Source organism: Agelaius phoeniceus, chromosome 7 (assembly GCF_051311805.1).
Source record: "Agelaius phoeniceus isolate bAgePho1 chromosome 7, bAgePho1.hap1, whole genome shotgun sequence".
Lineage (NCBI taxonomy): Eukaryota > Metazoa > Chordata > Aves > Passeriformes > Icteridae > Agelaius > Agelaius phoeniceus.
In genome coordinates, this window is record NC_135271.1 from 12570188 (window position 1) to 12592903 (window position 22716).

General features: G+C 46.3%; 1 protein-coding gene across 11 annotated transcripts in view; it reads right to left on the minus strand.

The window, feature by feature from the left end:
* Positions 1 to 22716, minus strand: part of HDAC4 (histone deacetylase 4) — a 183526-nt gene that overhangs the window by 14410 nt on the left and 146400 nt on the right. For all 11 annotated transcript variants that reach the window (XM_077180995.1, XM_077180996.1, XM_077180997.1 and 8 more), the window contains 8 exons: positions 18824 to 18957; positions 17401 to 17521; positions 14075 to 14121; positions 8209 to 8316; positions 7859 to 7914; positions 7277 to 7364; positions 6293 to 6412; positions 4254 to 4351 (listed from right to left, as the gene is read on the minus strand). In XM_077180995.1, the coding sequence (XP_077037110.1) occupies positions 4254 to 4351; positions 6293 to 6412; positions 7277 to 7364; positions 7859 to 7914; positions 8209 to 8316; positions 14075 to 14121; positions 17401 to 17521; positions 18824 to 18957 (772 nt within the window). The remainder of the gene's footprint in view (positions 1 to 4253; positions 4352 to 6292; positions 6413 to 7276; positions 7365 to 7858; positions 7915 to 8208; positions 8317 to 14074; positions 14122 to 17400; positions 17522 to 18823; positions 18958 to 22716) is intronic.

Sequence of the window (22716 nt, forward strand, 5' to 3'; positions counted from 1 at the left end):
AGCACCACCTCATTCCAACCCTGGCAGGGGTGTCCAGTGCTGCCAAGCACAGAGGCACAGATGGATGGGGCAGCTGGGGACCCTCAGCTGGAGGTGGCTCTGGGTGACAGTGGCACAGTGACTCCTCCAGCACAGCCACACAGCCCCCAGGGCTGACCCTGAGCCCTGCCAGGGGCAGTTTTGGGAGAGAAAAAGCCTTTCTCCTAATTCCAGTGTGATACCCCAAAGCCACATCAAACTCTGTCTGATGCTCTCCATGGATGTAAAACTTGATGCAGGAGGGTCAAAGCCAGACCTCCCTGATTTTGTGTTTTCAATTGTAAGAAAAAATGACAAAAATCCAGAGAGTTTCCCAGATTCCATCTGTGGACAACGTTTTGGACACATCTCTTTCAGCTTTTTGCTTTTTCCTTTTCCCTTGTCCACAGATAAAACCAGCCCCTTCATTCAGATGCACCCCAGTAAAGCCAGACCCTTCAGGGGAAACAAGGATTAAACTGGAAACAACCCCATGGCTTTGCCCTGCTGATGAGACTCTAAAAAAGCCAGAAATTTGAATTATTACCTAGGAGATAAGCAGTTCTGCCTGGAATTTGGTCTTTTAAGGAATGGCTGAGGTGGCTGTAAAGTTTTTCACTGAGGAATGAATATTCCTAACACTGAATATTCATTCAATCCGTGTAGAATTTTTTAAAAAACAAGGAAACCGAAATTTCCCTAATTTCAGAAGCTTGTTTTGCTAGCTTAAAATAAATGAAATCTTTTTATTTGCCTGGTTACAGCTGAGCTGAACAGCTCTACACGAGAGCAAACTGATGGCTGCAACGAGCAAAGCCTCCCCATTGTGTTCTGCAATTGCTTGGGAGAGAGGAAAAAAAATAAATGCAATTTTAGATCTATTTTCCAGAAGGCTGAATGAACAATTTTTAGCCTGGCATTAGCCAATTCCACAATTAAATGCCTAATAAATGATAGGTAATTGAAACCATCCTACAGAGGATTATTTTGAGCTTTAAATGCTCAATTGCAGCGAGTAAATTGGTGAAACTTAGAAGGCTGAACACTTTTTTAGAGACTTTTTCCCATTCTTGGCCATATCTATGTTTTATATATATTTTTATATGTGCTATGTATAAATTTATATCTGTTAAGTGTATATATTTATATTATGCATATATTTATCTATTGCTATATTTTGTATTTCATATATATCATGTGTAAATTTCTATTTATGGTTTTATACACGTCATATATTTTATATATATAAACTAAAAATGTTATCCACTGCTCCTCAGGCTAACCAGCTTCCTGAAAATTCCAGTCTTTGCTTCTCCATGGTCATTTACTGTGTCCAAAGGGATTAGGAATTTGGGGATGAAATCAGTGTGGGGAAAGCATGAAATTGAAAATACAGCGACCACCATTCCAGGCAAAACAGTATCATCTCTTCCCCCCCCATCCTCTTCCTCGCTCCTCAAATGGTTTATGGATCGAGGGAAAAACCCAAATGCCCCTAAAATTGGTTTCTGAACTTGTTTAATGCTTTTTGAAGGCAGCAGGAGGAGGGGGAAGCACAGTCCTGGCTTTTTCCTTCTGGCTGAGGTGTTTTAAATGAAGTCAAATGTGGAATCGAGCTGGACGTGGAATTATGGCTGGAATTATTATGGTGGAATTACTGGGATAGGGGAAGGAATTCTCAGACACAACACAACTGCTGGCATCATCAGGACAACTTCATTGCAGTAAATTCAGAGGGAAACTCCTGTGGATAAAACATTTTTAATTTCACTAATTGCTGTTCCCGTGTCATAAAGAAAACCAGCCAAAGCCTTCCCATTTTTCCTGCAGGTCTCTTAGCTGGGTTTGCACCTGGATCAGGAGGATTGAGAGAGGCAAACCAGAATTTCAGCTGATGTAAAATGTAAGGGAACAACAAATCCTGGTCCAAAAAACCCCTCTGAATTTTACAACTTGTTTGTTTCTGTAACTACGGAACAACAGCGGAGGCAGCGGGAACGTTCTGGGAGTTCAGGACTTTGGGAAGGACGTGCCCTGCATTGTTCCCTGCATAGTTCCCTGCATAAACTGATCCCATTTCTGCCTGATCTGTGCAGTCTGGGACTGCCCACATGCTCAGGGGTGAGCTCAGACACGGGATGTGGAGCTGACTCTGGCACAGCCACAGCTACCACAGGGTGAAGGAGTTCCAGGCGGCCAAAAAACTCCCCAGATCCCTTCTGAGCACCATCACCCCCCATCCCCCCAAAAATAGGCACCCCAACCTGGAGCTGGGGCAGGCAGTGATTTCAGCCCCAGGTTAGGAAGGCAACAAGTGACAAAGTGCAGGGGAAGGCTCATTTTTAACTCTTTTTCTCAATTCTGATATGTATCGATGGCATTAAGGACCATCCAGAGGTCAGGAGAGCTTGGGCATCCCAAAAGTAATAATTTAATAATATTTGGAGAGAGAATGAAAATCACTGATGTGAGTTCCTATCTCTTTCTTGCATGGAGCAAACCCAGTCTGAAACAGGTTTTCAGTTTGGGGATGAGTGGTTTCACTGGCATTTATTTATTCCCTCATTTCTCTCGTTCAGAAGGACAATTATCTCAGTCATTTTCATTTCTCAAACTCACACACACTGGCTTTTCCTGAAACAAAGCAACAAAAAATGAGGAGCACGTTGCTTATTTAAATCTGCTCCTTTTACACAGAAAAAGGACTTTTTTCCCCCTAGAAACAGACAGGCATGTGAAGAGTTAAGGCTTAAAAAAAAAAAAAAAAAAAAGTCTATCAGTATCTTTGCCTAGCTCAAAGGATTTCCACTGATTCCTCTCCAGACTTCAAAGCCTCACAGTTTGGCATTTGGACTGGTTTGAATTAAAGCTCAGTTCTCCACTGTGAGTTTCCAAGTTCATGGTGAAAATGCCTCCTGCTTCTGGAGTTCATTATGGCCAATTTTCTTATCTTTTCTTCATCTTTGGTTTGATCCCCAGCAAATGCAACGTGGCATTCGACGGGGTGGAATAACAAGGTGCTGCCTTGAAGGCATGTATTGTCTCAAGGGGCTAAAGCAAGAAAAGAAGGGGGAAAAAATAGGATATATGACCCATTCCCTTCACTTTCCAACTCTCAGGGGACTATAAATTGCAAACTTCAAAGAGTTATTTTACATTAAAATCAATAGAAAGATTCGGGGGGTGGGGGGAAAAAATGTTTTTCAAAAGAGCTGGTTAAGATTTAAAAAGGTCACTTGATAATGTACTATCATGGCCAAACTTGGCATAGGATGAAAAAAATGCTTCTCGTTTAACTTATGGTTAAACTGAAGGTGTGCAGGCTCTGGGAGGAGCATCCCCCAAAACTCCCCAAAATCAAGACTGTGACCCACTCCAAAGGCTGTTCCCTAAATAGCTGCAGTGACCAGGCAAGCAGACCCCAGGAGTGGCTGGCAAAGGCCTCACTGTGCAGCCCTGAGCCTTTTCCAGGAGCCTGGACACTCAATTAATATTCAATGTCCCCAGCTCCAGGTGCCCTGGCTAACAAAAAGATCCATCCTGGGATAGCCAGGCTTCCACTCTGGAGCAATGTGCTGCCTTCCTGAGCCAGGAGTGACACAAATGGCAGGGATTTGGTGTCATTTGAAATCGTGGGTGTTCTCTGAGGGCTTCATGATGGCAGAATGAAGAGGGGGGAAAAGGTGCTTTTTGCTCAGCCTAAGGGGATATAACAGGGAAGAGCAGGAAATAATGTTCCTGGATTTAATGCTGTTCCACAAAGGTGATATCCCAGAAATTCACACCCTGTCTTCTGGCAAGTCTGTGTCTGCATGAATTTAGGCCACCAGAGGTGTGAGGACAGAAAAGCTTCAGATTGTTAAAGGAGAGGCCAGATGGACCCATGGCACAGGGGAGCCAGTGGGTGGCACAGGACAGTGTCCAAGAAAAATCATGGAATGGTTTGAGTGGGAAGGAGGCTTAAAGCTCATCCAGTGCCACCCCTGCCATGGGCAGGGACACCTTCCACTGTCCCAGGCTGCTCCAAGCCCCAGTGTCCAACCTGGCCTTGGACACTTCCAGGGATCCAGGGGCAGCCACAGCTGCTCTGGGCACCCTGTGCCAGAGCCTCTCTGGGATGAATAATATCAAAATTTTAAAGCTTATCAAAAGCAAAATCACAGAGGATGGCACAAGGAGAAAGAAACCCAGCTGAGGTGAAAAACATATTTGTGAGAGGGAAAACTCAGTAGTACCTGAAAGCAGTTAAATATTCCGTGTCTCCCATGGGCGGGTCCAGACCACCAGTAAATGCCATGTTAACATTGAAACCAACTCCTGCTCCTGTGCCAACCTGCAAAAGGCAAATGGGACTCTCAATTAGCAAATTCTGGCAACACTTCTTTGCTCTTTTGATGTTCCCCCAGTGGAATTTGGATCCAGTAGTGAGGTCCATTAGTCCCTGGTTCCTGAAACAAGAGGGAAAATAAAGCTCCTCCATGCTCAGATCTTTATGGGAGCTGAGGACCAGTGGTGTTTGACTGCTGCTCACCCAAAAAAACACCCCAACATCAACTGAACCCTCTTGATTTTTCTGCAGCAGAGTGTGCTGCATGTAGTACCTTTCCATAAATCATTTTAAGCTTGATTCAGGAGCATATTTTGTATTTCACTACAGTTGCAACTGGGGAAAAAGTGCATTTTAATTAGAGTGAGCTCCCCCTCTGCTGGAGAAAAACAGGATTCACAGAGAAGGGATTTTGGCTGCTTGAGGGACACGTGGGTGGGAGATGTAAATACATCCCTCTCCTTGCTTGTACTGCAATGTCCCCATCTGCCCTGCCTGCAACTACCTGAGAGAGAGGAAAACTGAAAAATAAACCAGGCTTTTCCAGCTTTTTTTATTTTTTTGCCAAGAAGGTCTTTGCATATGAAAAAAAAATAATTAAAAAGTGAAAATCAATGTGTTGCACAGCTGGATAAAACTGCATGGCTTTTATTGCACATTATTCCTCATACTGATGCAAATATTTTTGCTAGAAAAACACAGGGGTGGGTGTTCATATACCCACGGTGGGTTATTTATCCATCATTGGCTTAAATGAAACTTGTTTTGTATCCTTTCTTTTATTTGATCTAAAATGACACGTCCAAAAATGATTCCTTTTGTAAAGCAGATTGCTAAAAAGCAGGAATTAAAGCCTGATACAAAGGGCTGCTGTTCATTCACTACAACAGTCAGCAGCATCATGTCACATTTAAGTTTCTTTAGAGGTTGAAATGGAAACATTGATGTTTTCTCAAGCAGAAAACGTAAAATTGACAGGGGAAGAAGTTTTCAGATGTCACCTGGAGCACTATAAGTATTCCAAAGAATTTCCCTTTGCTAAATCCCTCCGAAGGACCCTATTTCCTGCCAGCCCAGAGGGAAAGGAAGGATGGATCCATCCAGAGCTCAGCTCTCAGCTCCACTGGCCCAGCCCTCCTGCTGCAGGCTCTGAGGACACCACCAGGAAAGGGGGATTTGCTCCAGCAGCATCGTGGCTGGCCCTCAAATCCCACAAATTTGGGGTGGAGGTGCAGCCTTGGTGGTGGTGAGCAATGCCTGGGCAGGGCCAGGAGAAAGAAGGAGAGGTGGAGAAGGAGAGGGGGAGAAGGAGAGGGGGAGAAGGAGAGGGGGAGAAGGAGAGGGGGAGAAGGAGAGGGGGAGAAGGAGAGGGGGAGAAGGAGAGGGGGAGAAGGAGAGGGGGAGAAGGAGAGGGGGAGAAGGAGAAAGGGAGAAGGAGAAAGGGAGAAGGAGAAAGGGAGGAGAAGGAGAGAAGGAGGAGAAGGAGAGAAGGAGGAGAAGGAGAGAAGGAGGAGAAGGAGAGAAGGAGGAGAAGGAGAAGGAGAGAAGGAGGAGAAGGAGAAGGAGAGAAGGAGGAGAGATGGACAGGCTCCATGGCTGTGCCAGGAAAACCGAGTGTGGGTGGTGCAGCCATGGACAAGCTGTTCCTTCAGCATCTAAGAAACAACTTCTGCTGAGGAAGGAGAAATCCTGCCCAGGACAGGGAGTGCTGGGACAGCTGGCAGAGGGCTCCTCTGGAGCAGGCTGTCCCCCAAGGGCTCTCCTGGAGAGCTCAATTGCAGTGACTCCTTTGCTGCCATCCCACCAGCTCCAGCCAGGACACCAGGCCCATGGCTGCTGGATCACAGGGACCTGGTGTGTCCTTGGATGGGAACACAAAACCCTGAGGAGCTCTGGAGGTGGCAGGAGCTCCTGTGAGTGCCAAGGCTCTGGGATCCATGTGCTCACCTCATCTGGAGCGCCGCTGCCTGGGAAGAAGTTGCCGTCGTCGTAGCGATGGAGTGAGATATAGAGGACGTTGGGGTCGTTGTAGAAGGCCTGCTGAGTACCATTCCCATGGTGGACATCCTGCAGGGACAGGGAGGTTAGTCTTTCACTAAAAACATGGATTAAAGGCCTCACTTCAGGATTTGGAGGAGTTTTCCTTGCTGTTGAGCTTTGTTTTCTCCAGCCTGGCTCTGAAGAAGCAGGTTTTGGGGAATGGGAATAACTTGTTTGGCACACCTAGTTTGAGATTACTCTCCTTGTTTAACACATGGGATAAACACAATCCCAAATGTCTATCAAACTGAGTACTCATTTACCTGGATGGAAAGAACTGGATTCACACCAATTTTGGCAGATGGAGATACTGGGCTATTTGTTGCCCCAGATCTATGGGGTGAGTACTGATACAAATAAATTTCTGTTGAATCCAAGTTAAACAACACAATCCATGAGAGCTCCCCTATTGAGCTACTGTGTGGTGCACAAACACAGCCTGTGACAGGACAGCTATTTCAAATGCCCCTCTCTGACATGAAAAACAGGTGGGAAGTGAGGAAAGAAACATCCATCCAGTAAGTCCAAAAGACAAATAAATGCATTTTAACTTGTGGGTGATTTGTGGCAACAGAGCCAAAACTTTTGGCTGATCCCCAGTCACTCCTATACCTTCCCAGGCACATAAAATCTATTAAAAAATAAATGTCTTAACATTGCCACAGCAGAATCCCAAAGAAGCCCTTTCTCTTTATTTGAAAATTCTGGTCCCTTTAAGATTTTTTTTCTCTGATTAGAACACTTTTATTCAATTAAACCTCCAAATTTTGGCTTGCAGACAACAGGCAAGAAGTTTTTCATTGACTTACAGAGCTTGCTCTTGCAAGAAGAAACCCACCCAGGATAATTTCCACCTGCTCTCCCAAGGGGAAAGAAGGGGCATTTACTCACCCAGTCCACGATGAGGATTTTGCTCACGTTGAGCCTTTGCTGGAGCAGCTTGGCTGCGATTGCCACGGAGTTAAAATAGCAGAAACCCCTGGAGAGGGGAGACAAGAGGAAAAGAGAGGTGTTAATTACAGCTTCCCATGGTCCCACTGCACCCATCACCTAGACAGAACACAGGAGGCAGGAGTTTCTTCTGCTCTCCTTTCCTCTCTGGAAACATGGAAAGGCTTGTGTTGGGAGGGACCTTGAAGTTCATCTCGTTCCATGGGCAGGGACACCTTCCACTAGATCTATTTCCCATTGGAAGTGCTGAATTCCAGCAGCAGGCTCTAGGGAAACATGGAATGTCTGTCCCACACTTGCCTAAACCCACTGCTGATCCTTGCTAGGAAACACCTCCCCCAAAAGCAATAAGCAGGCTCTTACCCTGCTGCAGAGAATCTGGGGAGCTCTGAACACCACACATCTCATCTAGCAATAAACAGAAATTCCACAGTGATAACCTAACAGAATTCCTCTGGAATTGCCAGCTGTGGATCCCCCAGCAAAGGAGCCCTGGATGCAGTCAGTGAAGGCCATACTCACATGGGTGTGCTCTCCTCCGCGTGGTGACCCGGGGGCCGGACAACAGCAAACCCATTCTGCACACAAAAAAACAGGGAAAGGAAAAGGTCAGAGGGACAAGGATGCACACAGGGGTTGCAGCCAGAAGCTTTAATCCTGCTTGGGAACTCTGGAGTTGCTCTTGATGGATTCCTCACAAGGTCACAGCAGTGGACGATGCTTTCCCTCATTGTGGAGAGGGAAAAAGAACTGGAGGTGCTGCTCAGAGCCCTGAGTAAAGCCCTGAGTAGAGCCCTGAGCAGAGCCCTGAGCAGAGCCTGCCCAGAGCACAGCTGAGGGCTGTTCCCATACCTTCAGGGCTGTTCCCTCACCTTCAGCTCTCCTGTGGCCACTTTGAACACCAGCTCGATGACACAGCCCACGGCCAGGCGAGCGGCGCCCGACGAGTGCACCTCGTTCCAAATGGTGTCACTGTCGACCTGAGGGGACACACAGGAGCCAGGTTAGGAGCAAGGAGGGCAGCCAGGCATCAGGAGACCCCTGTCTTATGAAGACATCACTCACATGGGGGGATAGGACAAGGGGAATGGATTTAAACTGAAAGGGAGGGGGTTTCTTTCAGATACTGGGAAGGAATTGTTCCCTGTAAGGGCATTGAGGCCCGGGCACAGGGTGCCCAGAGAAGCTGCAACTGCCCCTGGATGCCTGGAATTGTCCAATGCCAGGCTGGAGCAACCTGGGCTAGTGGAAGGTGACCCTGCCTATGGCAGGGGATGGACTGAAATGGTCTTTAAGGTCCTTTCCAACCCAAACTATTCCGTGATTCTGGGACTCCGTGACCATGGAATCAGCATTTCTCTATAATTGCTGCTGATCCAAGATGAAATAAAAAGGTTTACTAAATGATTCAACGATTCTTTAAAATAAAAAAAAAAATCCACAATAAAGGGGATGTTCAGTGTTGGGCATTTAAAAGAAGACTGCCCAGGAGTGACAGCAGCTTCCCTGGGGAGCCATGAGCTCACCCACCCTAACAAAGACCTTCAGCATCCTGTGCTGACCACACAGATTTGCCTCAATGCTAAATATTCCACAGAATCACCAGATTTCCCCTCTGAAAATGTGGAAACAGGCCACAGGGAAGGCAAGGCATCCTGCAGGCATGCCCACTGCTGTTATTCCAGACTGTGTCACCAGATGAAGGGGACATTCCTCACCAGGAAGTACCACCAGCTATTTTTCACATATTACTCTGCCCTGAGTGTATCTATGGAAACAATGGCAAAAAGCAGAGATGGGAAGAAAGGGATCATTTGTTGTGCCTGACTCACTGAGCAGCGAGGAGACACAAGTGGCCCCACAAAGGACTGATCCACCTCCTTCCCAGCTGTGCTGAAGCTGCCATTGGAAGCGATTCCAGCTCTCTGATCATGGATGGTTTCTGGTAGCATCCACCCAAGGATGCTCTGGATGCCACAATAACTAGGAAAGCACTTGGAGAACACCAAAAAGCCTCTGGGGAATGCCACTGCATTGTGGAAGAGCCCTGCAGTGACTATTTGTGGTCTTAGGGCTCCTCTGGACCCCTGTAAATTTGGGCAGTAAGATGGGAACAGCAGCAGGATAAAGTCTGAATTACACATGACAGCTCCAGGAATCCTGGATCAGGACTGCACCCATGCAGAAGATGGGCCTGACCTCACCAGGTCTCTCCAAAAGCCCCTAAAGAGGTGGGAAGAAGCCCAAGGTGCTGCTCCTCCCCACTGCCCAGTGCACTGGTGCTCTGTGAGGGTCCTGTCTCTGGATCTGACCCCCAAGGAGTGCATCTACCCCATCTCTGGGCACAGCCAACCCATCTTCCAGCAAACTTAACCCATTTTTCTTGTCTTTGCTGTACTCAGGACACCAGCAGGGAAGAACTTCCCTTCCTGCCTGGACATAGCAAGCTCAGGGCTCCTTCCATGGGCCCTCTTCATTCCCTGTGAGGCACCAGAGGAATGGAAATACAAAATAACCAAATTTGCCTGTCCTAAGGGGCCCACAGACCCTCAGATGGCTGCTGGGGTCAGCTTTTCCCATAAAAAAAGATAGGATTCTTCAGTGCCAGAGCCAAACTCTGGCACGTCCAGGCCCCAGCAGAAACCAGGCTCCTGCCAGGAACATTCCAGGAAGAATGTCCAAAATGAAACCCAAAGAGTTTTTCCTTCCTCATAATAAAAATTACTATTTCCTTACAATTATTTCCTTGCAATTATTTCCAAATTACTATTTCCTTACAATTATTTCCTGCCTTTAAGGAAAACCCAAGGTTTTTTTATTAATATCCATGATGAGGCTCCTACTCACACTGTAAATTCCTCCTACTCACACTGTAAATTTTCCTATTCACTAATGTGCAGCTATCTCAGAATTAAATGAGCACCTCACAAAAGATTTCATTATTCTACTGAATAAAAATGCACTGAAATTATTCTACTGAATAAAAATACAGTAAAATTCTACTGAAAAAATCCACAGGTAAGAAATCAAGCACCAGGACAGGTTGACACAGGTTGTACCAGAGCTCCAGACCCTGCAAAGTGAAGGAGTTCTGCTCTTCCCTCACAGAGGAAGACACCCCACCGTGTCTCCTCCTGCTCTCAATTAAATAATTCTCACATTCTGTTCCTCTGACTCCCTAATTAGTTCCTCCTCATTTCCATTCCACTGAAGTCCTTTCCGTGCTCTCTGCTCTGCAAGAACTTACTTTGCTTGCACAGTTACAATTGTTGATATGCTCTAATCAAAGCCCTTGAAAAACCCAAAAATAGAATCACCTGCTCTGGAGAAGATCAACAACACAAACACCTCTGGAGTTTTTAGAACACGTGCAGAAAAATGATGCAGATCTTCAGATATTTTTAGAATGTGCGCAGCAAAACGCTACACAGGAAAGAAAACAAATTCATCAGCTCTCCTTAAATCAAGCCTTTGAGTGTTTTGAAGAATCTGGATGCAAGTGTGCTGGGATGATCTTGCAGATTTTCCAAGCTTAAACTCCTTTCTCCCAAAGTAAGAGCCTAAATTAGAGTTGTGGGACTCCAGGGGCTCTCCAAAATGCAGTTTATTGTATCCAAGAGGTTACAGCAGTCCAGGGTTCTGGGTGACAGAGCTGTGCCTACAGCTGTCAGCCCCAGCTGCAGGCAGGCCTGGAGACCCTTAGTTTAGGTTACAATGCATTATATACTTTTCTTTTGGTTACAATGCATTATACAATTTTCTTTTAGTTACAATGCATTATACACTTTTCTTTTGGTCACAATGCATTATATACTTTTCTTTTGGTTACAATGCATTATAGACTTTTCTTTGCTGAGCATCTTAATACAGTAGAACCAATGAATACCTTAACTCTTATCTCTAGCCTATCATAACTACTATAATTACCATATTCATGTTACTGTTCTCCAATCACTAAAAGTCAGTACATCACAGTTTCAGCTGGAAGTTGTTTTTCAGTTTTCTTGCAGTGGAAAATTGTGAGACCTTTTTTCTACTTGCAACTTTGCTGCCTTGTTTGCCTGTGCTCTCTTTCTGCTTGGTAAAAACATCTTCTTGTTTGAGGTGGGTTTGTCCTTTGCTCTAAGGCATAAAACCCCTTCTAACTAACACAGCCTTTGCCTCCTTGGTTAGCCAGTAAGACTGGCTCAGCAATTCTTTTCTTCTATATCAAAACTTGCTTTCATATCTATTCCTTCTTCAGATTCTACATTCAAAAATCTTTCTGCCAAGCACACACATATCTGTGAGACTTTCTTGTCAAACTTTCATCCTTCCCAACATCCCGAAACCTTCCTCTAATCATCCTGGATGAGGGAAGGCCGTGGTGCATGGAAGTGGGACGTGGAAAAAGGGGTGTGAGCTGCAGAGGAACGAAGCTGAGCACAATTCTCAAGTGATCAGCAGAAATAAATGAGTGATGTTTCACTCAGAGCTCACACCTGTTGATTTCAGAGCTTCTGTGCTTGCTTTCTTTCTCTCCTGCTAGGACCAGAAGGCTGCAGAAGGGAGGAGGCTTGTCAGCCATGGGATAAAGCAACAAGGAAAAAGAGTTTCCAAGCACCTGGGAACAAATTTGCTCTTTTCTCTCTTTGACTTCAATTCACCAAGACTGAGTTTTTAATAAAAGAGAGAGTCTGAAAGGTGTTACGAGATGAAGGGATTTGCTCTGAACTGTTTCCTTGCTGCTGCTTCACTCCCAGAGCTCCAGGAGGGTTTGGACAAAGCTCTCAGGGATGCACAGGGTGGGACTGCTGGGGTGTCTGTGCAGGGCCAGGGGTTGGGTCAATGATACCTGTGGATGCTTTCAGCTCTGGATATTCTATGATTCACTCTCTTGCCTGTCCTTCATTCCACTCATTGCTGAGGAGAACTCAGGGCTGCCCAAGCTCCACCCTCTATCCTGAGGCAAAACAGCCCTCCAGGGGCTTCTGCCCCCCAAAACTGCCCTGCATCCCTCTCCAAACCCATCCTTCCTTTTCATCTACACAACATCCCCAAAGGAAGAGAGCCACACTTGATTGCTTGCAGGAAAAGAGCCTGGTTTCAAATCTTTCCAGCCCGTTATTTCATACAACACCCTCAGCTCCTGAATTCCAATCATCAGCCATCATTCTGCTTTATCCTGCTCCAGTATAAATCCAAAGAAGGCCCTGTTCCACATCATTCTACTGATTCTTCATTTTCTTTTCCTTTCCTTTTGACTTGATGACATCATGTTTGCCCTCTGAAAAATATCTGGCAAACAATGGGGAATGGCTTCCCACTGAGAGAGGGCAGGGTGAGGTGGGATATTGGGGAGGAATTGTTCCCTGGGAGGGTGGGGAGGCCCTGGCACAGGTTTTGCTGATAGGATTGCTAAAACTCTGCACCAGAGTCAGCAAATATTCAATATCAGGGGTCTGTGGAGACAACCAAGCAGCATCTTTATTGAGAGCATATCAGGAATACCAGCACCGAGGCGTTTCCTGCCCTGATTTGGGATTTAATGCAAGACTGCTGGGCCCGTGCTGGGCTCAGACACTGTCTCTACTTGTTACCATTCAGTCTTCATTTGCAAATGATAATTTTTTTTTTTTGCTTTGAATGGCATGCCTGACTGCAGGGCAGAGTAAATCCAAACCTTTTAAGCTCTGGCCAAAAATTTGCCATGAATTAGGCGACTGCAGCATATTTACAATACAAAATAAAATATCTCCACGAGTGGCGGTACGAATAAACGACGATTATTCTTTTTTTTTTTTTTTTTCTGACGGGATAATTTTCAAAGCAGCGATTTTGCAAAGACTCAGGAAGAAAACAATTTTGTTTCATTTCCATAACAGAATCCAGACCTTGAAAATTCAACCTCATGAGCTACAATTATGCAGCAGAACTACCACTGTGAATTTTCAAACACAATGCCTTTTATTGTCTCTTCTCATTCTTTTCCCCTTCCTGTTCTCCACGATTTTCTGTCCAGTCACCCTCCACAGAAACTCTGGAGCAGAAAGTCTGACTTGAAAGGGAAACTTTTAAGCTTTCAGGCTTCAAAGGAAAACAAGAAAACCTTCAAAACAAGGTATTTGGGGTTTGGGTTTTTTTCAGCTTTATGGGAACAAACAACAGCAAAAAGCCTGATTATATGGAAATTTGACAGCTGAAAAGTAACACTCAGCTTTTCCATGAGGGATGGAGGGGCATTTTCGTCACCTCCTGGAGAATCCACGTGGATTATCCTGGAGCTGGAGAATAAAAGATGCCAAATGCTGTTTCATTCCAGGGCAGAGAAACAGCAAACCTGCTATTCACAGGAACAAGTACATTCCCAAATATTATCCTATTTCATGGCCACGTTTCCCACCTGCTGCGGAGCCCCGAGACTGAGGATGGAGCACTAGCATGTCTTGCTTTCCACAGGAAAAAAAGCACTTTGGGATGCAAGGGCTGCTTCACCAGTGAACATCCCAGGCCGGGAAATGAGGTTTTTCCTCCTGACCATGCCTCTGAGTGTCCCTCATGCTTGGGCTCTCTGGAGCAGCCCCAAAATGTTGCGGCAGCTTTTGAAGAAAGGCACGTGAGGCCGTGGCAGCCCCTGCTCAGGGGCAGCATCTGGCTGCAATTACCCACCCTGGAATGCAGAGCAGCAATTTTTGGTGCTGAGGGGAGCAGGAGGAGAACAAACAGGACATTATTTACACATTAAAGGGAGGTACTCACCCCGACACCACCGCAAGGCAGCCTGACAAACATCGACGTTAAGGAACCTGGGGGGGACAAGAAACCTGTGAGGCACAAAGGTCACCAGACTCTGGGGCCAACTTTGTGGCAACTCTGCAATCTTTTCAAGCACACAAACTCACACATTTCTTCCTGGGGGTTTTCTTCCCATTTTCACCCAGCCCTGTTACAACACATACACACACAATGTACACACTTAGGCTCCTGCAAAAGCTGTCTATAAACCACTCGTTTTTAAGCAAGGTGTGGGTGTTGTCTGATATTTTGAGACTATACACGAGGAAGATGCCACCAACAATCACTCAGTGTGTCTTCTCAGATGTGCACTTTAACCCTTTCCCACTGAGGGAGGGCAGGAAATGATAAAAACACCCCAATTGTCACTCATCTGCAGTTACTAGATGACTTTGGAGAGCAAGGGCTTCATAAAAGAGGAAGACAGAAAAATAAACCAGTGGCAAGCAAAGAAAAAACATGTGTTTTGACTGAAATAGCAAAACCAACAAGGAGAATGTGAGAAAAATTGAGAAAACCATCTGCAGGGCTAATTTTGAATCTGTAGGAAATGTAGCATCGCTCTCTGGGCTTGTGTGTAAGCAAATTATTGGGTGGTGTGTGAACAAATTCTGTGGGGCCCTGAGCAACCTGGTCTGGTGGAAGGTGTTCCTGCCCATGGCAGGAGGTGGAATGGGATGGGCTTTAAGGTCCATTCCCACTCAAACCTTTGGGATTCTGTTCCTGAGAGAGGAGTTCATGCATCTGGACTCATCTGAGCTCCAAGTGAGATGCCCTCCTTGATTAGATCCACATGGAAGTTCTTAGATCATCCTGCCTCCTGTCACATCTCTCACTGCTAATCCACCCATTATTTCCCTATTTGTCTTCTTGACAACAATTTAGGATTGCTCCCCACAAATTAAAAGCAGCCTTATTTGCCTAAGTTTTAACTTGTCCAACAGGTTCCAAGTGTTTCCATTGTCCAGGGAGACTTGGGTTTGTCCTTTGTATCCTTGACAGGACAAGGGGGAATGGATTTAAACTAAAAGAAGGTAGGGATGGATGGGATATTGGGAAGGAATTGTTCCCTGGGAGGGCAGTGAGGCCCTGGCACAGGGTGCCCAGAGCAACTGTGGCTGCCCCTGGATCCCTGGAAGTGCCCAAGGCCAGGCTGGATGGGGCTTGGAGCAGCCTGGGATAGTGAAAGGTGTCCCTGCCCATGGCAGGGGTGGCACTGGATGAGTTTTAAGCTCCCTTCCCACCCAAACCGTTCTGGGATTCTGTGATTCCATGAAGGCACATGCCCCTCTTCATTTGCAGAAGCTTAACAAGAAACATCCTGTGTCCTGAAAAGCCTTTTCCCTTTCAGGCTGAGGTTTCTCAGGCTTTTTTCTTCTTCACAGAGGTATCAAAGGCCAAGAGTTTACACGGAGTCATCAGACACCTGCCAAGACACTCAGCCCTAACAAACTCCCATTTGCATCCCTAAACCTCACACAAAGCTTTGCCCTCAGCGTTCAAACCCGCCCTAAACCCACCCTCTAAGGCGTTTCAAAGAACCCCACGAAGCTGGTTTGTAAATTTGAAAGCCTTTTAAACCCCCAACGGGAGAGAACAGCTGAAGGAGGGGCTTCTAACAGGCACATTCCCCTCTCCACATGAGCTCCTTGCTCAGGTCCTGCCCTGTGGAAGCCACCGGGAGAGGAAGGGGGTGATGTGGGCTGGCAGCCAGTGCCACTGTCAGCATCTCCAGGCTAGGATGGTGCCAGGTGGGCTTAGGAAAGCAGCTCTAAGCCCAGTTAAGAGCTACTGCACATCCCCTCCTACTGGAGACCCTTGAGGACCTGACCTCCCGCAGCTTCGGGGCTCTTCTGCAAGTTGTATCCAAACAGGGAATGTTCTGTGCTGGAAAGCCCTTGGAATTTCTCTTCTCTATAGGATTAAAGTTGACCTCTGCAGACACTCTAAAAGGAGTGATGGAAACCATGGTGGGCACAGAACTACAGGAGCAGAGGCAGAGCAAGGGCTGCTTCCCCCACAGGTTCTCTACAGAAACCATCAGGAATGGTTCAGCAGTTTGGGTGTCCCCCCAAAAATGCATTCCAAATCAACTCTATCTCCAAAGGCATCTGTGGCACTGCTGAGACAGATCCTGCCCAGAGCCAAAGAGGAAGTGGAAAAGTATCCCAAGAGGATTTTCTCAGATATCCCAGGGAAGATTGACCAAAGCTCCTTCAGGCTGTGGGTTTTCCACTCCCGAGCATATGACATCATAAATTCCTGAAAGTTTACATCCTAATGGAGCTATCATTCAGCTGGAGGTGTCTACTTTTGGGTTCTCTGGCCTTAAAGAGGTGGGAAGTGAGCTATAAATACCGTGCTAATTGTGTGTTTAACCACTGCCTAATGGCTTCCCTCTCTGGGAGCTCATGGACACACTGAGCAAAATCTTTCCAGCTCCTTTGCTGTGACCACTACATTTCAAAGGCCACTGAGTTAAACCTCTTTTTACATCATCCAAAATCAGGCTAATCCCAAAATAAACTTTCTCAACATCTCAACGTTCCAGAAACCGTTTTTTAGGTTGGTTTTTCTGTTCTTTTTGTTGTTTTTTTTTTTCTCAGATCCCCACGTGGCAACTTCCTAAATTGTCCCTCCAGCCTGCTGCTGCAAAAAGGCAGGAAGTAAAGGGAGGTGATGATGACTCCACAGAGGTGCTAAAATCCATGTTGTTTGGCTATCTGAATATGCATCCCTTAGAATTTCTGCTGGGAAAATATAGGTTTGGTTTTTTTTGGTTTTTTTTTTTTTTTTTTTTTTTTGTCTGTATTTTCCAACAGACACGGCCCTGTTTCAGGAAGATTTGGTCTCCAGTGAAAGGGATAAACAATCCCAGTCCACATTAAACAAATGCTGAGGCCCCTGCATCTCTCTTGCTGACTGTCCAAAGCTGCCAGGGGTTTGTTGATGCCTGTGCAGCTGGCTGGGGGCTGCAGATCCAAATCCTTGGGAGTGTGCTCCAGTTCCTTCCCTAGCCATGGAGAACTAGCTAACACCCAGAGTGCCCAAGGATGAAACAAACTGCCTGAACTATCTTTCCTCTTCAGGAAAACATCCATTTATGTTCTGAAGACATCAAAGAAAGGAGGTTTAAGCTCTCTAGGGTTTAGGGGTCTGCCTGAAGAGAGGGAGATAGATCCTATGCACGGAGCTGGAAACAATCCTCTTGGAGATGCACAGGGCTAAGGATGGAGCCCAGCACCTCAGCCAGGGGTCAGGAAGGGGTGTGTCCCCCCAGGGAATGGTACCTAGAAGCTTCTTGCTGTCCAGTTTCTGCCTGTTCAGAGGGTTTGTGCCGTAGAGCAGCGTGTGCGCTTCCGAGTGAACCGTCTGCAGCTCCTCCAGCGTCGCCTTCCTGCCACGGATGCACTGCAAGGGGAAGGAAAAGGCTGCTGAAATCACTGCTGAGGGCTTGGCTCCTTTTCTGTCCCCTCAGCAAGCCACCAAGACAGACAGCAAAACGCCAAAATGGGTCCTGAAGTGGAGAAATTCAGGTTTGGGGTAAATCCCTTACTCGCAACATTTATCTGCTTGACATGGAAAGTCATCTTCAGATCCAGTCAAGATAAAGAAGGAAACTTGGAGACAGGTGCTGGCAGGAGGTGGTGGGGGTAAAGGAAAGGTGACCAGAGAAACAAGGGAGTGCATCCTGGAAATGGCAGGGCAGAGCTTGAAGAAAGCCAGCAGGGAATTATGGCAGAAATTTACTGTTTTTGGAAAAAAAGAAGAGTCGGGTGAGGCTGACAGTCACCAGTGGTCAGGAGGGAAACAGCTGGAAAGCAGGTGAAGATCAACAGCTCCCATGGTGAGAGCAACCAAAAGCACCAAGGTAAGCACAGAAATTAAGGAAAATAAATTTTCTTTAAGGAAATCAACAGGAAATTAAGGACAATAATATTGCCTGGGATCTTACAGTCACAAACTTAATACATTGGAGAACATCTCTAACACCCACTGAGGAGGCCAGGCAATTAGCAATGAGGTTCATTTGGTCCCAAATAATCCCAAAATTCGATTAAATGGGTATCCACAGACAGAGACAGGTTTGAAAGGGATAAAGGAGGGCAGGACAGGGAAATTTAGGCAATGGCAATGCTGCCACCACGTGGATGTCTTATCTGATGGCTCGGGAACATTCCCAGCCCCATCCTGACATTGCTGGAATATTTATGCTCTGGGATTCAGCCCTCTCAGGTGCTCAAAGAATTGATGAACACACACTTATAACCCCATTTATCACCACTGCTGTTATTTGGAACTAATAACCATTCGTTAATTTTTATTATTAATCTTCATTCTTTCTGTTTAATAACTAAGCTTTTCTCTCCATTTACCTGCTCTTAAAATACATCAAATAAATCTAATTTAACCTCTTGTGATGGAATGGTGCTCAGTGCCTTCCTCCTACCCCCAACTCTTTTTACAGCATAGCTTGACCATTACTTATTAAAGAATACAAAAAAAAAAGTTATTAAAGCACAGAAAAGCTGTTGCTTTTGCTGGAATAATTGGAAGGGATAACAAATGAGAGGGTTACATCATATCTTGCTCTTTTCTTTGGCATAACAGTAATAGAATAGTAATATAATACTACTAATAATAATAATGTTGTAATAATATTAATAACACTACTAAAAGCAGCCATGTGGCCTGTTCTGGTATTTCCCTTACCTCACACTTGCCCCTCAGCCCCGTCTCCTGGAGCCTGGACCAGATGCTCTGGATCCTGCCTGCGTGCTCAGGGTGGCTGTTGGTGTTTCCACAGGTGCACTGGTGCTTCAGCATCAAGGTGTCATACACAAGGCCTGCAGCACAGGGGACAGAATTGCTCTTGGGTTAAAAAAAAAACCACCAAAAAATTACCAGTTTGAGGGAGGAAAAAAAAGGCATTTTGCACTGTGGAGTCAACGGTTCTAGGCCAGAACTGTGTCAGAGAACTGAAAGCCCAAAGCTGCACCCTCCCCTTCCCATGGAAATCCTCAAGGGACAGGAGAAGCAAAATCAGCACCAAGATGTGAAATGAAACACCAGGGGGAGGTGACACCTATATGACACCCAGGAATGGGATCTGGGGCTTTTCCCCTGGCTGCCAAAACACCTCCAGGGCTTGGGATCACACCCAGAAGGACCAAGGCATTCCTCCTGGCTGTGTTTCACACGCAGCTCGTGCCCTATTTGCTAATTGCGGCCTTTAGCACCCACCTGGGCAGGTTCCTCTGGTGGCAAAGACAGTTTCTCTGGCAGTGGTGCAGTTACTGGGAGCAAAGGGAGCATCTCAGAGATTTTTGGCAACAATGCAGCTTTCCCAGCTTCTTCATCAGCCTATTTTTCTATCACCTCCCCCACCCTGCCTTGATGCGTATTATTGCTAACTTTTTTGGTAAGTTCACTGTAGGGGGATACAGTATGGGTAAATGAAGGTGGTATAGAATGTAATCTTATTCCCCCAACGAGTTGCAGCTGGACCAATTACTAAAGATTAGGAACAGGCCTGATCTTAACAGGCCACACCTGTAGCCAATAAGAACAGTGTTATAAAAGAGTGGATTGGTGGGCTCAGGAGTCAGACACCCACTGTAAGGACTAAGAAGAGTCAGTGCTTAGAGGAGCTGCCTATGAGAAACATCAAGGAGGCACGAAAACTCTGGTGGTGTGGAGCCCTTGCACTATAATGATAATAGAACTCTTGATATATAAGACAAAAAATGGTGACTCTGACATGATTTGGGAGAAAAAGGATTCAGGGCTAAATTCTATTGCCCCATGGATTCAGGGAAGCAGGATTTGAGTACTAAACTATTGGCAAAATATATCAATTACAGCTATTGGTGTTTGTTAAATAAGAGTGTAAAAGACCTTGAAGATAAGTGCCTTGTAAACTGGGAAAAGCTATAGAACTGAAGTAACATTTAGAAATATATATATATGTCTGTACTATAATATGCTGTTTGAATACTTGTATAACTCTTAGTTCTAAATGAAATGTACAAATATGTCATAATGTTAATTTCTTTGAATATGTACTTCTGGAAACACTGCAACTCTGTGGTTAAAAGAAAAATGAGGAATTGCAGGGGGATACGGTATGGGTAAATGAAGGTGGTATAGAATGTAATCTTATTCCCCCAATGAGTTGCAGCTGAACCAATTACTAAAGATTAGGAACAGGCCACACCTGTAGCTAATAAGAACAGTGGTATAAAAGAGTGGATTAGTGGGAACTGGAGTCAGATGATGACTACTGCAAGGACCAAGAAGAGTCAGTGCTTAGAGGAGCTGCCTGTGAGAAACCTCGAGGAGGCATAAAAACTCTGGTGGTATGGAATCCTTGCACTATAATGATAATAGAACTTGTGCTATATAAGACAACAGTTCGCCATCTCCAATAGGCCAGAAATTAAGCTCTCAGGAGCTAACATCTTTCCCCTGCACGTTAATAAACCTCTTTCTTCCCCTAATTTCCCAAATGCATCTATCACCCCATTTGCACACTTAGAATCAGTACAAACATTCCCTGTCTTGTCCTAGTATAACTGCAGGGAGGTGCTCAGCCAAACGAGGGGGGGGGCTGGGGCAGCTCAATCCCCCTGCATTCCCAGGGATTTGCAGCATGACAGCAGCACAGGAGGCTCTGATTCACACCCCAGAGTTGCCTGGCTACAATTTTGGAGGGGAAGTTGGGATTCCATAGCCAACAGCAGGTCCCTCCCAGTGACAGAAGAGATTTAATAATTTCTCTTGAGCAGAAGACATGAAGTCAAACGTTGAAATCCATCTGTCCTTCCTTCAGGTGGAAGCTCCAGAAAACAGAATAAAAATTGGTTCGTTTGGGGTTTTTTTCCCCAAGAAAAGGGTTTCTTGCAGGAAGTATCTGTATGAGTTGGTCCAAGGGCTGGAGCCCCTCTGCTGGGAGAGCTGGGGGTGCTCACCTGGAGAGGAGAAGGCTCCAGGGACACCTCAGAGGCCTAAAGGGGCTCCAGGAGAGCTGGAGAGGGACTGGGGACAGGGAATGGCTCCCACTGCCAGAGGGCAGGCATGGATGGGATATTGGGAATTAGGAATTGTTCCCTGGGAGGATGGATGCGATATCGGGAATTAGGAATTGTTCCCTGTGAGGGTGGGCAGGCCCTGGATCCCTGGCAGTGCCCAAGCCCAGGCTGGAGCAGCCTGGGCTAGTGGAAGGTGTCCCTGCCCATGGCAGAGACTTAAAACCAGATAACCTTTCAGGTCCTTTCCACCCCAAGGTTTTCCATGATTTCTATGGAATGCAAAGGTCTAGATGAGAATCCAGAGCCTCTGAAGGCAGCAGTGGCAGGAGGCAGTCCCAGCCCCTGATGTCCAAGGATGTGCAGCGCAGCTGAGAGCATTTGGGGGAATCCCAGGTGAGCACACCCACAGCTGGATCCGTGCTCCTAGCATGGACACACAGCACAACCTGGGAGCTCCCAGGGATCCCTGAGAGCAGCTGGAGCTGGGGCTGTGCTCCTGCAGGCTCCCAGGCCTGGCTGCAGCTGCAGTCCCACCTCCTGGCTGGGCGTGGGCACGCTGTGCCACTGGGAATCTTGGCTCCCTGCTCCAGCTCTTGCAGCTCTGCAGCCTCAGGGGAGGTGTCTGGCAGCTCCCTGCTCTGCTGTAGGTGAGTGCAGAGGGAAAAAACACCCCCCCAAAAGCCAAACTAGGATGGGTTCCAGGGAGAGAACAGAGCCCTGGTAATTGGCTGCCCTCAGGTCAGCCCAAGTTCACTTGGAGGAGGTTGTGCTGCAAAGCTCTCTCAAGGTCTCTTGTATTTGATTCACAGCATCAAACACCACCAGGAGCTGCTGGGCCAAGGCAAGCTTGGAGTTCACCTGAGGAAAAGCTTTCACCCCAGTCTGAGTTTAACTGAGCTAGTGCAAGGTCTTAAACGAAAAGAAATTTAGAGTGGATTCATGGAAGAAATTCTTCCCTGTAAGGGTGGTGAGACCCTGCCTGTCTCATCCCTGGAAGTGTCCAAGGTCAGGCTGGACAGGGCTTGGAGAAGCCTGGGACACTGTGAGGAGTCTCTGCCCATCGAACTGGATCATTTGCAAGGTCCCTTCCAACCCAAACTACTCAAGGAATCTATCCCACCCCAAATCTGGTGCTCACAGACCTTGCTTCATCAGTGGTCCCTCCTTTCCCAGGGCTTCACTGATAACAGCAGCATCAATCACTCATAATTTCTCTTTCCTAGAAACCAGCCCAGTTGTAAAGGGAGCTGATCCCAGTTGCTTCCTGTGGCTGGGGACACTCAGCTGCAGACACACACACACACTCACACAAAGGGAAGCTCGGCAATTTAAGCTCAAAATACAAAACTACACTGGCTGTTACAAGTTAATTGAAGTGGTGCTGGAAGCAAGACTCTTTTCAGACATAAGAACAATAATTTTTAAAGGTCAGCACTAAAGCAAAACCAACTGGCTTTTCTTGGCAGAACAAACATATGATCTGAGGTTCAGATAATTATATTGCTCTGCACAGAAGAGAATAAATGCCTTCATCAGAAAGGAAAAACCCTTTAATGCAGAACATCAGAATAATTT